This window comes from Musca vetustissima, unplaced genomic scaffold (assembly GCF_032173495.1).
Source record: "Musca vetustissima isolate MV318-11 ecotype Yass unplaced genomic scaffold, APGP_CSIRO_Mvet_v1 utg1698, whole genome shotgun sequence".
In the NCBI taxonomy this organism is placed as follows: Eukaryota; Metazoa; Arthropoda; class Insecta; order Diptera; family Muscidae; genus Musca; species Musca vetustissima.
This window is the reverse complement of record NW_026875477.1, coordinates 9,303-25,759: the sequence shown is the minus strand read 5'-3', so window position 1 is coordinate 25,759 and position 16,457 is coordinate 9,303. Positions and strand designations below refer to the sequence as shown.

General features: G+C 33.2%; 1 protein-coding gene across 1 annotated transcript; it reads left to right on the top strand.

Moving 5' to 3' along the window:
• Positions 1-2,062, top strand: LOC133337964 (ribonucleoprotein RB97D-like). The gene is made up of 5 exons (XM_061546162.1): positions 1-81; positions 153-382; positions 455-708; positions 788-1,774; positions 1,998-2,062. The coding sequence occupies exons 1-5, from the start codon at positions 1-3 to the stop codon at positions 2,060-2,062; spliced, it is 1,617 nt and encodes a 538-aa protein (XP_061402146.1).
• Positions 2,063-16,457: the final 14,395 nt, after the last annotated feature.

The following is a 16,457-nucleotide window of genomic DNA, read 5'->3' as shown; positions in this document are numbered from 1 at the left end:
ATGGTTTCAAAAGTTGAAGAAGATGGTGATGTGGTGGAAGTGAAAACCGAGAACACAGTTAATGTCAGCGATGAAGATGATGTAAGTGAAAAACTGGCCCCAACAAACTTGTGCACAAATTTTGTTGTAAATCTGTTTGTATATCCTTTTAGGAAATATGTGAAGTGGAACATTTGAGAAAACTTTTCATTGGTGGTCTTGCGGCAGAGACAACAGACGAGAATCTACGCAAATTCTATTGTAAATGGGGTAAAGTTGTGGATTCGGTTGTTATGCGGGACCCGGTAACCAAGCGTAGCCGGGGTTTTGGATTTGTAACATTTACGAAAATCGCCATGGTTGATAAGGCTCAGGCCAGCAGGCCACATATTATTGACGGCAAGTATGTAATAAGCGAGTGTGTGTATTGTTATCATTTTCTAATTTTTGTTTGTTTTTTTTGTTTTCGTAACAGAAAAGTAGAATCTAAACGGGCATTACCCAGAACGGAACAATCTACCAAGGATACTACTAAGAAAAATCATTCGGTAAAGAAATTGTTTATTGGTGGTCTTAAGGATGATCATGATGAGAAATGTCTGAAGGACTACTTCTCTCAGTATGGCAATGTTGTATCCGTGGAGTTTCTTATTGACAATACCACAGGCAAACGTCGAGGTTTTGCTTTGGTAGAATATGATGATTATGATGCTGTTGACAAGGCCATATGTAAGTACAAATTGTTTGTGTAACAAAAACCTTCAAAAGAAATAATATAAATTTTGCTTTTTTTTGTTTTTCTTAACAGTGCAAACTACCCATGTGGTCAAAAATATTTTGATTGATGTCAAAAAATCGGTCTACACAAAAGATGAACCCAAGAAAAAGCTGGGCGAAAAAGAAAACAGCCGTACTGCGGACAAACCATTGGGTAGTAGACCAGATGTTAAAAATGGTATTGGTTACAGCAACAACAACACTAATAATAGTGTAAGACCACCGGTGCCACCAAATCAATATCCTCCACCTAGAGGATATCCTCCAATGAATAGACCACCGTTACCTACACAACCACCAGCACAATATCAACAAATGCCGCCTTACCAACAAGTTCCTCCACCAAGTTACAATCAGTGGGGTCCACCACCACAGCATCCACCAGTTGGGCAGCATGCCCCGCCGCCACCATTGCCGCCAAATAATGCATATGGTCCTCCCACAGGACCACCACCAATGCCACACCATCCCCAGCAGTACCCTCAACAAATGCCACCTCAAAACTATGGCAACTATCCCCAAAATCCTGTACCGCCACCGGTGCCGCCAATGGCAGCTCAACCACCAAATTGGAATAATTATCCTCCACCAACTGCTGCTGGAGGAGGTGGTGGTGGTAATAATTGGAATAATTGTCCGCCACCACAAGCACCTTTGCCAAATGGACCACCACCACCAACAACGCCTAATTGGCAAAATAATCAATGGTCAAGCAATCAACAGCCACCAGTTGCATCCGCTCCTACTCCAAGACCACCGGTTGGTCCACCACCAACAAATTGGCAACAACCTCCACCAATGCATAATTCTTGCCCTCCACCATTACCACCACATCAGCAGCAGCAGCCGCAGTCACAAGCCAATATATATCCACAACAGCAAGCGCCTCCGCCACCAGCAGCGGCCAATAACTTTGGTAGTGGTTATCAACAAAGCTATGGCGGTGGACCAACAAAACATCAGAATATGTATTCAAATCGCATGAATCCCTATAATGTACAACATAATAATCAATACAGTAAGTTGAAAGTTTATGATTCAAATTTGCTTTTCAAAAATATAAATATACATATTTAAATATTTCATTGGCTTTTTCAAAGAGAGAGTTCGAAGAGAAGTTTTTGTGAAGAGAGGAATAAAAAGTAATATATAAAAAGCCTACAATTCTTTATCGATTAATAATTTTCTGTATATTTTTTTAACTAATGCTAATTTTTGAATACTTGTTTTTATATTTACAGATAATCCTCCTGCCCAAGGTTATCCCCAAAATGCTATGCCCAATGGCAGTAAATACCGTCGTTAGATGCAAATCCGCTGTGGCTTTACTTAAGCATTTCATCAAGGTATGTTTGCGTTTTGTATTTATTTTTAGTAAAAAGAAGATAAGAAAATGATTAATATAGACTCAACAAATTCTAAACTGTACTTTATTATTTAGCATTCTAAATATGGAATTCGTTTAATATAGTAATAATATTTCAGAATTAGATATATAAAATTTAAAATGTTTAATATGAATTATAAATTTATGATTGGTAGCAGTTAAGAATGTTTTTAAGATTCTTGTTTAGATAATACGGGATGAAATTTGAAAAAAAAAAAATTAAGATTGTTCAATATAAACGGTTGGCTATCATTTTTATGACAGAGTTTTATTTAAGCTATGGTAAATTAAGTCTCCTGCTCTTTGTTTAATATTATTGAATACAACTATATATTACATATTAAACCTACGCCTTCAACTAAAAACTAAAATTTTATTTTTAATTTAGGCGAATAAACATCTGAGCAATCTGAAATCATCTATAGAACAATCAAGCTATCTTATATCGTATATATTAGATGCTACAATAGAAGGCAACATAGTTAAAATATGTATGGATTAATATTAGATTATAAATAATAATAATATATAAAATAATAATAATTTTTTTGAAACGAAGTGTATTTTCCTTACTATGTATTTCTTGCCTATTTTGTCTCAAATACATATATATTACATATAATTTAAATTAAAATAAATAAATTTTAATTTCCATGTATATTTCATTTTTAAAATTGCAATACATCAAATAAATTTCTAAGAAATAAATATGTTTTAATTTTGTTATTTACATATATAGGCCTATGTAATTTTATATAATCGCAAAAACTAATTTTTTTCTCAGTCCCTATATCATAATTCATGGTTTATATATATGATGATTTCTATGTATAACCCAGGTTTTTATTTAAAAGTAAAATTTATTTCTATTTCTAATAATAAGTTATACCTTTATTTTTGGACTGTGTACTCCGTACACATATATACTTAGATATAATTTAAAAGTATACGATTCTTTCATTTGTATTTTTTTTATTAATTTTATATAAAGGAAAAATACCAAAATGTCATGGGAGAAACTTTGTATAAAATTATAATATACCCCAACACCTTGAAAGATCACCCAACATCTTGTGCAATTACAATTGTATTATTTACAATTGTATTATGGAAAGCTATTAATATATACGAAAGAAATTCTTACATATTAAGATCAGCAATTGTTATTGAAATATAAATAATAAATGTTTTAGATTTTAGATATTAATAATATGAAACAGCTTACTACTTGCCCATAAACTATATATGCTCCTTCATGGACTTATATAACATGTTATTTATATTTTAGCTTCTGTAATAAGTTTGTTTTTATTAAGTGAACGCCTTCATATTCTCGGTTTCAAAAAAATTGTTTTTTTATTTAATTCAAAGCTTTGCTAATTCAAGAATGTCCCATTAAAATTCCAAAAGAAATTGTAAACGGAAAGAGTGCTTCTCAATCTTTAAACTCGTTTTTCTCGAAGCAGAATTTTTTCGAATGGGGGCACGATAAACTAAAATGCAATCCGTTCCAAATTTTAACGCGTTATTCTATGCATACGTAGCTATCGTATGAACTAGGATAAATGTAATAGTTTGCAATATCTTTGAAATTTTTGGATTCGGATGTTCCAGTGATCGGCAATCATGCCCGCCAAAAAGACAACAACAACATTTTGTCAATTTGTTTTCATCTTTAAATCTTCAAATATATGTATGCAAAGTTACAAGTCTTAATAATAATGTATTCTCATGTCTGATTAAATGTTCGAGAATGGGTGGGGTCCCCTTAAAGTAAATTCGGTTAAAAAAATATCGAATAATGTGAGGACTAAGGAGAACGTAAAAAAACAGTAAGGAAAGTAGTAAATTCGTTACGCCGCACTGTTAAAAATTTAATCTCAATCAGACACCCGTTCGAAATACATATGGAAACTAATTTCAAACAAATCGAAGGATATATAGGGACACCATTTTCATAAAATTGGACGAAAATATATATGGGAACTATATCTAAATCTGAACCGTTTTTTCACTAAATTAACAGACTTAATTCAGTACGCTATGTCAAATTTCGTGCAAATCGAAAGATATATAGGAACTTTGGTGCCCCATTTACATCAAATCGGACGCAAATATATATGGGAGATATATCGAAGTCTGAATCGATTTTCTTGAAATTTAACATACATCGTTCTAGACTTAATTTGTGCAAATCGGAGGGTATATAGGGACTTTGGTGCACTATTTACCTAAAATCGGACGAAAATATATATCCAAATCTGAACCGATTTTTCCCAATTTCAATAGGGTTCGTCCTTGGGCCAAATACAAGTGCTGTGCCAAATTTCATCCAATTCGAATCAAGAATGCGACCTGTACTTTGTTTACACGTAACTTGTTTATACCTAACTCCCTAGTAGTAGTTGCAATATATCTGCAAAATTTCAAAGTACTATCGTGATTTCAACAAGCGGATTCGACTGAATCGACAAAGAATTTTATTCTGATCAAGATGTGTTGCAAACTGAATTACAAATTTAATAAACACTCAACCTTATGTGGGAAGATATAAACAGGATAGGATTCAAAAACAAACAGTAACTATTTCTCCTGGACCCGACGCATTAAATAACTTGAATAACTTAGAGTCTTTGACGACATTTATTACGTCATTAGGTACGACAACCGTTCTATCATTCTTACTGTCGCATCTTTTGGAAGTCTGAGGAGGTAGCTCTCTGAAGTGGTGATTTAATTATAGATTTAAACTGCATCTACCAATATACAATGCTGACATTCTGAAGCCTCCAAATAACATCGTGCAGACATCTGTTCCTAATTCAAGTCTCCCAGGGTTCGGTCCTTGGCATTTTACCGTATTCAAAGAGTGGTAAAATTTTTCAAATTTATAAAGGGAGAATTTTTAAAATAGTATCGTTTAATAAAATATTGTTCTAGGTTTCAGAACAGAAACAAAATAAATTGTTTCCTATTTATCATTTATAAATTTCAAAATTATAACACTTTTTCACAACATATAATATTCAATTCGAGAATTCCATTTGTAATTCATAGAATATCTTTCGAAATTCATAGAATTCAATTTGAAATCCATATACTTCCATTTGAAATTCAAAGGATTGCATTTGAAATTAATAAAATTCCATTTGAAATTCATAACATTTGATTTGAAATACATAACATTTCATTTGTATATATTATTGGTAAAACACAACGAATATGTATGAATTTGAAATGAATTTTTACGAATTACAACTGAAATTTTATTAATTATAAATGGAATTTTATGCATTTCAAATTATATTATTTGAATTTCAATTGGGTTTCTTTGAATCTCAAATGAAACTCTACGAATTTCAATTTGAAATAAACGAAGTACAAATGAAATTCTTTAAATTTCAAGTGGATTTTTTTGAATTACACATGAAAAGTTTAAAATTACAAATGAAATGTTATGAATTGCAAATTGAGTTTTCAAATTACAAATGAAATTCTCGAATTGCAATTGAATAACAACTGAAAAATGTGTAGATTTTATTATTTTCTTCGATGGCATAAAGGAAACTTCGTTATCGTAGTAAAAAGTAGTAGTCTTGCAGAGTTACCGTAACAAACCAATAATTTGTATAAAATATAGAAATACAATTTTGAATCTATCCCATAACCATTTCTACAATGAATTTAATTATTCATATATAGATTATTGATTAATAAAATATTTTCTTTACTTTAATATATATGTTTTCTGGAAATTAAGCAGTTAAGATAAATATGTAATTTTTTTATTTTATTATACAATATCAAATCAAAATAATATCAAATCAATTATTTTTTTTTATTAAAAAATAATATTTTAAATGCTTGATTTAGAATTATTGTCAATTATTATTACCTATTCAAAAAAATAAAATGATCTATAAGCTAGATGTCACTTAAATTTAATACTTTCAATTGTCCTAAACATATTGATTTTATTATTGTATAAGTCACAACACCCCAGATATGTGGTTATATTTTCAAATATATAATTTTAAACATATTTTTAATCCCTATGCAATAAACAAAATAAATATATATCTATATATTTTGATTGCAACAAAATGTGTAAGCTTTATTTTTCTCAATTAACCAAATGCAAGTTAAGTATATTAGTGTTAGTAAGTTTACAATAAATAATTAATTATTTTGTTTACATATTATATATTTTAGTTAATTACATCTGTTTTTTATTATACCAATAGTATTATTACACTAAATCGTATTTTAATTTTAGAACGTTTTAAATAATCTTTGCGATTATAGGACAAATTATGGCTGTTACAAACAAAACTAAGGTAAGATATAATTATTTATGCACATTTTAGTTATATTTAATTCATTTAAATACATTGACTTATGACAAATTGTATCGAAAAAAATTAAATATAAATTGTAGAAATTGTAAATTTACAATTTTATAAAAATCGAAAACAATTTCGATTAATAACAATGCAAGTTGTGGAATAAAACCTTTTTACTTAAAGACCCATACAGTCAAAATTGATCGAAAATTTAAATATATATTTTTTTTAATTTTTATAAATTTTCAAAATACTTCTAGTTTTTAATACTTAGAATGCAATTTATATAGCCTTAACCAGAACACCTACTATAGTCGTAGGGTATCATATGTTTCCACAAAACAATGATCTTCCCAGTTTATTTTCACTGCTAGCAAATTAATTATATCTGTTGCATAAACATTGCATGAATGAATGTTCTCCATATGCGATCTTTTCAAAACCAATTTAAATTCGCAAGGGATGTGTTGGTGGCTCTCTTAAGTAAATGTAAACTCAAATAAAAAATTCATCTTGGACCACTTTTACTAAGGATATTTTGGATTGGGATTTTTCTCGAATACTCAGCCGCAGAATGAGCCAAGAGGCCGAGTAAAAGCTACCACCGGGATAAAAGCAGACACTTTTTCGTAACCAATCACAATCCAAGATAACCAACTACATACAATTCTATTCGAAATAACATTGGAATATTGGAAGAATGGTTTCCATCTTCGGTCTTGATCTATGTTTGGTAAAAGTATTACTATTTGCAAAGTACGGATCAAATCGGAAAAAATATTATGCTTTGCAAGGTATGGTTCAAATCAGATATTCCATTCGTTTGATATTAAATTTACAAATTTTCAAAACACAAGGGCGGCTCGGAAACTTCTTAGCCTATCAATGAAAGAGAATAGTTAGTTTTTCAAAAATATTTTTATTTTTTAATATAATCTCCTGATATTTCAAAACACATAGTCCAATGCTATCCCTTGATTAAAATAGTTTTCCTCAACGTCTTCAAAATAGTTGTTTACAACTGTAATTGCATCTTAATTTAAGGTAAAACGTTTGCCAGCATTTTTTTTTTTAGTTTTGCGAACAAGTAAAAGTCACTGGGAGCTAAATCAGGAGGTCAAGCAACTCGTACTTGTACTTTTTTGGGGGAAGTACAATGAAGTAGTGGAGTGATATCCTCAATCTTCGAACTTGATCTAAGTTTGGAAAAAATATAACGATGTGAAAGTTTGAATTAAATAGGTTACTCCCTTCGAGAGTTATCGTGTGAGCCTCGGCTGGACAGACAGACGTACAAATTTGTTTTCCGTCAACAGACCACCAGACTTCATAACCTCTGAACGCCGTACTTTCCTGAATCATGGGAAAGCTGATTGGCCTGGCTACATAGAGTTTACCAATCACCGCTGCCTTTACACCTGCTGGTCGAATACCCGAAGTAAAACCTAACTTCCCAGCAGAAGCAACGGTATTGGCTAATAAACGTGAAGAGCCACCTGAAGCAATGCAACATTGTCACCGGAACAATTAAATCGTTGGCAACAGTTAAGTCACTCTCGAATCCTGGAAGGAAGCATGACAGGAAGGCTGTTACATTTAACGACGTAACTGTGACGGACTCGAAGAGGTGCGCAATTCATAGAGCACCCCGAGAGTGACAGGGCGAAGGAACAAGGTCCTCAAGACGCTAGGGGCGCTGACAAAGAAACCTTGTCGACCTCTTATAATGCAATATGCCGGTCAGTGGTAAGCTATGCGGTGCCAGTGTGGTTCGCGAATGTTAGTGATACGCAGTGGAAGAATATCCAGACCTGCCAGAATGCTGCCCTGAGAACTGCAATAAGTTGTCTCCTCATGCCTCCTGTGGACCATCTTCATGAGGAGACGAAGATCTTACCCGTCCATCGACACAATTACATGTTGTCGAAGCATAGCTTGGGTGCTATCGTCGGGAACACCCTGTCATAGCCTTATGGACAGTACTCCCCCGCCCAGGCACGTCAGGAAAGTTCTTCATGATCTAGAGAGAGAGGTCCAAAGGTATAGGCCTGAAACGCTAGATCAAGAAGCCCATCAAGCAGGGGGGTTACTCTGTATTGCGTTGCGAAAGCAAGTGCGATGCGAAAGCTAAATGCGTTAAAAGTACAATTTGGTACTCTGTAACGCTCGCGCAAACGCATTCGCAAACTAAATCGAAAATAGGGCAACACTGTCGCCACAAAGTAAACAACAACGAAGAATGACAAAAGGAAACGTCAAAAAATTTTAAATAAAAACATATTTTTTGTGTGGTACGAGTATTTTTTGAAACAAAAATATGAACGAATTAAAAACAAAAAAAGAATTTTATGAGATCGATCAAATATAATCTCCCTAAGTGACCACGGGTATTAAAATAGAAGTACGAATTATGTGACAAACGTTTTCAAATATTTAATTTTTATAGATTTATACAAAATGTTCGTCTCAATAAAGATTCGTTTATGTATTTATTAAACGCTCGTCTTTCCAAATAGATCCACAACAATTCCAACTCCAATAAAAGAGGCCGCTGCTTTGAAATTGCTTGGACAAGGTGGTTATCAACACCAACCTGTAAATATGCACACATAGTTTCACATATTATATAAAAATATAATACATTACTTTTTCCAACCATCGACATCTTTTACAGGAGGTCAATTTGAACTGATGCCATCAGACAGTTTTTCCACAAATTGTTGGCGCGTTGTTTCGAATTTGAACTCTGCAACTGTCCCTTTGCCAAATCACTGTGTTGCCCCATAAAATCTACTGAAGTTAGGAACTGACGTTGCTGAGTCTGCCACTGTGACTTTTTTGCCTTTTACTTATAATAATTTACAATTTATATATAAATAAAACCTTTAATTGAGCTTACTTATATGTTTCGCTTCCTTTGCGTTTGCTATTTTGTTAACGCAAGATATTTGCGCTTAACGAACGAGTTTGACATGCGTTTTCGTATTACAGAGTGCGGTGATGCCACATTTGCGTAAAGTAGATGCGAAAGGAGATACGAAAACGAATTAGAGAGTACCAATTACGCGATGCGTTACAATTTTTCTCACGCATCGCAATACAGAGTAACCCCCCAGGTCTGAATGGTATTTACACGGACGCAGTCGCTCAGGCAGTAGAGCAATATCGCGTGAATACCATAATCGAAGACCACCCCCATCCATCGCAGAAGAATAGAAGCGGATGAATGGTATTTACACGGACGCAGTCGCTCAGGCAGTAGAGCAATATCGCGTGAATACCATAATCGAAGACCACCCCCATCCATCGCAGAAGAATAGAAGCGGCTGCCAAGACAAACATGAGCAGACTTAGCTCAACTAAGATCAGGATGGTTCAACCGCCTCAATTCATATTGGGCAAGAATTGGTGGTTCGATACCTAACACATGCGCTGCATGTGGACCACACGACACATTGCACCTCTTCAACAGCCCAGCTAAGCCGACTCATCTATCGCCGAATTTTCAATTTCAATTTATTTACATTCAATACAAAGAAAGCCATTTACTATGGACGCAACGCAAGTTGCAACTTTCTTGAATTTGGAGGTAGAGGAAGCGGAACCACCAATGAATGATAAACGGCATGTATTCTGTTGCTACAACAACGTACACATTTTATAAAACGGATTTGGTCCAAAAAAAGTGGGGAGGCACATTTTTGCCGTAGCAAAGTGTATATGCCCTCATTGGCCATATGGCTGAGGGTACAACAAGAACCCCATATACTAAACTGGGGCAACTTCGTTTGGAAAATGCGTTTAAAATATCGAATGTTGGTCTGTATTGAAAATATTGTTCAGGAATATTTTCCATCCATCCTGAGAACCCAAAATATGGAACTGGGGAGTTAACGTTTTATGAGAGCTATTCCGAAACGTGTTCTGTTATACCTCGTCATCGATCTTGATCTGACTGCAGACAAATTACAGTTTTGTACAATATTTCGGACGTGATTTCATTCTGGATTACTTCTGAATTCAAAGCGTTCTCCATGACTGTCAGGGCGATTATTTATAGCTATAAGATATCTAAAGAAAGATCCTTCGGAAGAAATTTTTTCATGTCCGGGACTTTTATTACAGTTTTGATACGAAATGCGTACTTTTTCAATACACCAAATATACTGTCCATATAAAAAAAACATCTTAAGAAACCCCATTTCCATCTGCACAAGTATTTTGTTATCGACATCATTATTTTTCGAGTGTAACCACACCAATACAAGCAACGCAACACAACGAGCAATAATTCTGATCGAAAACAGAACTAAATGTGTTTTCTGTTTTTGTTTTTAGCTGGAGCTCCATGTCTTTTGCTCTCGACAATTGACCACATATTTTCCCCAATTCAGTTTCGTTTCGCGTGTCGGATCACATTGGTCGATAGTGTGTTGTGGCGGCATCATTATCTGTGTATCAATCCTTTGCATTTCTACACTTGTGTGTGTCAAAGTGAGTGAGTGTCTGGGATAGTTTGTTGCATCCATTCAATTTTATAATTTTTGTTTATATTACAATTTTCTGTTCTGTTTTTTTTTCATCCGGTCAAACAAATTTTTAAACGGAATTTACTTCATTTGGTTTTAAGTGTAGTGAACTCATTGGCATAATTAGTATGGATCACATGTATAAGGATCATATTACTTTGGTTTTTTCGAATATGGCATCGGACATATTCTAGTTTTACAAAGAATTTGAATTCAAATTGAAAAAAATGCATTTATATATTAAGTGTGTGTAAGTATGCATCGCGTATGCTACTACCCCTTTTTTATGTTTTTAAAAAATCTCAAATTTCATGTCATTGGGTTAAATGAACTTTGGAAAACAAAATGTAAACTGTCATTGTTTTTTCGTTCTAACAGTTAAGTGCATAATTTATGTATTCTATGCAAGGCCAACAATCATATCAATTACATATTACTTGCAAAAATTGTCGTGCATATGATGAGTGCACTGTAAGAAAACTCATAGGATGAGGACATTGATTAGAAGAAGAAAAATTATAAAAAAATGCAGATGGAGTTAAACATTGGTGGTCTCTTTACATTGATTGAAGATATATCTGTGGAGAATACTGATCACAAACTGGCTGCCCCGTGTTCTTAGTAACATCATGAATGCTACAGCTCAAACATCGTATTTTTTATTAATAATAAGATTTTTTGCAGTGTAATATTGCAGTTACAATCTTCAATTTAGTATTTTTAATTTGCCACACATCATTCTTTATTATTTCAAATATGTATAAAATGCAACATCATATTGTGTAGAAAATAAATATATTTTATTGGCATATAACATTTCATAAATTTTAATCAATATTAATTGAGATTTGTGTGAATATTTTCAAGGTCTATCAATGTTGTATTTGCCAATTGCATGGTTTGATTTTTAGTTGCAGCAATGTGGAATATCAGGAATTCATTGAAAAAATATACGACCTAAAGTTCTAATTCTATGTTGAATTAGCACCGGCGTGGACTGGACGATTTCCTCAACATTGATTCTTAAGCTGCATACATACAAAAAAATATATTTTTTTTTATTTTCAGTTCACATTAAAATTTTCTAAATTATAGGCTATAAAATCTAATATTAAAAATGCCCTCCACCATGAGGTGCTCATTACAAATCTGTCTGGAATCATATATGGAAGCTATGTCAAAACAGACAAAATACGAAAATGTGCCTCATCGAAATATTGGTTTTGGCTCAACGATTCTTTGGACAAAATCCGTTTCAGACAATTTGGCGTCGTCCGTATGTCCGGTGCGCCCGACAACTCTCGAAGGAAGTAACCGATTCCATCAATACTTTACATGTCATAAAATTTCACAAAAACATAACTCAAGTTTGAAGATGTGGAACACTCCTTGTGGCACCTCCCATACAAAATGGATCAGTGGTCTTCACTGCCATACCCCTCGACGGATAATGCCATACATTCCCCACTAATAAATGGTTGTTTTTTTATAAAAACAATATATTGAGATTCAGCCTGACCATTTTGCAAAAAAACAAATGGTATTCCAACGAATAAACAAGTTTTTTATGATGTCCTCAATATTTGCCAGATCAAATGGGCCAATACTTGTATGTAGGAAATTACAATTTTTATTTTAAATAGTTTTGCAAAACTGACCGGACATATTAATAAATTTATTTATATATTTATATGTGTCTAGGTTTATTCCTTGTAATTGTAATTTATTTCTTGTGACATATGAGTTGCAAAATATCCTTGGAAAACATAGTCGACATAGGTCTATATTCCTTATATAAAGATCCCAAAATCTTCAATTTGTCACGGTCGTAATTAATGACTTTTTATCAAAAACGTCAACAAAACGTCCAGCGTACCCCGCGATCCTACACACCCACAATGATTCCAAACTCAAATTTCAGGATTCCAAATCTATCGGTTCACCCACAATTTTAATTCTGCCAAATTTTGTACACAGCAGTACGAATTTCCCAAACTTCCTACATACCCCAATCCTACAACCCCACAGAGATTTTCAATCCAAGTTCCAGGATTCCAACTCTATCGGTTCACACACAATTCAAATTGTACCAAATTTAGTACACAGTAGTACCAATTTCCCAAACCCCAATCCTACTCCCCAACAGTGATCCTAAATCCAAGTTTCAGGATTCCAACTCTATCGGTTCATCCACAATTATAATTGTACCAAATTTAGTACACAAAATTCCTACTTAACCCAAATTTCTAAAACTTCCTACATACCTCAATCTTACACCACGACAGTGATCCTGACTCCAAATTTCATGATTCTAGCTCTATTAGTTCACCTAATATTCAAATTGTACCAAATTTAGTACAATTTGGAGTCAGGATCACCACTACAAGTGATCCTGACTTCAAATTTCATTGTTCCCGCTCTATCGGCTCACACAAATCCCAATTGTACCAATTGCAGTACGAGTTAGTATACATAAGTAAAACCAGTAAGGAAAGTAGTAAAGTCGGACAGGGCCGACTATATGATACCCTTCACCACTTTGTGTATATTCGAAGGAACATTGACATGAAATTGAACGAACTTAAATATCCCAACACATGCTATTCTGCAACCTATTCTAAATTTTGTAAATATATTTAAATCAAAACTTACACACGCTATTTGGTATGCTTCACTGTTTAAAATGTAATATCAATCAGGTACACATTTATTATTTGTGTACAATAAACATGAATAGGTCGAAATTATATATGGAAGCTAAGCTATTAACATAAAATAGATCTGAACCGATTTTCGACAAATATATAGGAACTTTGGTGCACCATTTACATAAAATTGGACGAAAATATATACGGAAGCTATATCTATATCTGAAACGATTTTCACGAAACTTAGCACACATCATTCTGGACCTAATTCAGTACCCTATGACCAAAATTGGTCAAAATAAGTGAGCTGTGCCGAATTTCATCCAAAACGGATCATAAATGTGACCTGTACTTTGTTTAGAATTTAACATCTACAGACGGGCGGACGGACGGACATGCATAAATCGACTCAGAAAGTGATTCTATGCATATTCTCAAAAGGAACCATGTGTCTATCCCGTTTCCTTTTGTCTGTTACAAACATATGCACAAAGACATAATACCATGTACCACAGTGTGGTGAAGGGTATAAAAATTCCAAAACTACGTACATATCCCAATCCTACACTCGGACGGTAATATTAATTCCAAATTTCAGGATTCCAGCCCGATTAGTACTTCTAAAAAAAATTTGTACCATATATAGTACCATATAGTACTTTTTCGTACACATTCAAAATCATCTCCTTAAATAGATCCTACATCTCAACCCTAATTCGCATTCCAAATTTCAAGTTTTTAGCTCTATCCATTCACATGCTACGAATTTGTACCAATTTTAGTACATTCGAATGCCAAAAAAAAACCCTTTGCTATATCTATGCTACACTTCATCAGTGACCCTCATTTGCAAAGATTGAATCAAATCGTATACTAAATTCGCTTCATCTGAGACTTACGTCTTAGTTTTTTAAGAGTATTAGGATACATTTATTATTTATTCAAAATTTGTAGATTTTAATCGGAATTTTTAGTGATAGATTTTTATAAAGGAGTGATAATTCAATATCCTTAATACTTAAATATTTGATTACAATCCAAAAATGTTTACTGTAGCGTATTCACATCGAAATTCTCTTTTCGATTATTATCATTTCATTCGTTTTCATTCCTCCAATTTCATTGCTGGAATCTTTCCCTCATGATGAGATCAGAAAAAATTAAAACAAAGATTTCTTGGAAATCAAAACAACAGCAACAACAAATTGAGAACATTAGTAGATGCATATTTGTGTAGATGAGAAAAAAACTCGGGCTTTTTTATTGCATATGGTTAATATTACACACATACAAAAATTATGACCATTTGTGGGTATACTAGCAGCTAGAGTATATACATATGCGCTATATAAAATTTAATCATATATTTTGAGAAAAAAAGCAAACGGAAATAAATGAAAATCTGGCTCGCGTGCATTTGAATATATACATATGAATATATTTTTTATTATTTTTTAGGAAGAGGAAAAAACGATAAGGCATGGATGACAAGTTGAGTGAAGGGTTCCATTTTTAAAGAGATATGACAACTTCCAGCTCTTTAGAATATTATATTTTACTGTCACACTGTAATAATCTCTGCAGTATCTCTGTGAAACATATGTGCTCTGAGCAGGTCATTCCTTATCACCGATGACAGTCGTCACACATAAATGATGTACTACATTAATGTTCATACATTTATTTCAGGGACAGCATACATACTACGTATGTATATTTGTCGTGGTCATTTGAAAATGACGTGTTTTTTTTTTTTCAAACAATGTATACTCGGAAGATCTATTTCCTTTACGAAAATACAGACACATGTTCCAGTAATAAAACAAAACGTAAAAACAAATATTATAAAATGGCATCATATCGCAATTAAATCTGAGGGAAAAACTTGGTACATATGTAAATAATTAGTGAGAAAGAATGTGTAAATAAATGTTGGGACCTTGCCTGGAATGCGGAACTTAGGTAATATTTCGTGACAATCGTTCCATAGTTGCGCACTCAAATCAGATATTAAATAATTGTGATACTGGATTAATAAATTTTCAAAATTGTGACCCATTGATGGGTACTGTGCACAGTTTGGATCAAATCGGAACATTCCATTTGCCTAATATTGGATTTGTAAATATTGAAATGATTTGAATGGATTTATTGCCCCACTCCTCCCCCAATCCCATCTTCGGACTTGACCTAGACTTGATAAAGATGATAGAATGTGTAATATTTGGTTAAAACCTGATAGTTCGTTCGCATGATATTGTAAAAATTAATTTTACCGATATTCGCCATCATCGAACTTTAAAAATAAAAAAAATGTTCACCACACTGTGGTACAGGGTATTATGTCTTTGTGCATATGTTTGTAACAGGCAAAAGAAAGCGAGATACATATATGGTTCCTTTGAGAATATGCATAGAATCAGTTTCTAAATCGATTTATGCATGTCCGTCTGTCCGCCTTTCTATGTTAAATTGTAAACAAAGTACAGGTTGCATTTTTGATCCGAATTGGATGAAATTTGGCATAGGTCACTTATTTGGCCCAAGGACGAGCCCTATTGAAATTGGGAAAAATCGGTTCAGATTTAGATATAGCTCCCATATATATTTTCGTCCGATTTAATGTAAATTGTGCACCACAGTCCCTAAATATCTTTCGATATGCACGGAATTTGGTATAGCGCACTAAATTAAGTCTAGAATGATGTGTGTTAAGTTTAGTGAAATCGGTTCAGTTGTAGATATAGCTCCTATAAATATTTTCGTCCGATTTAAGGTAAATGGTACCCTAAAT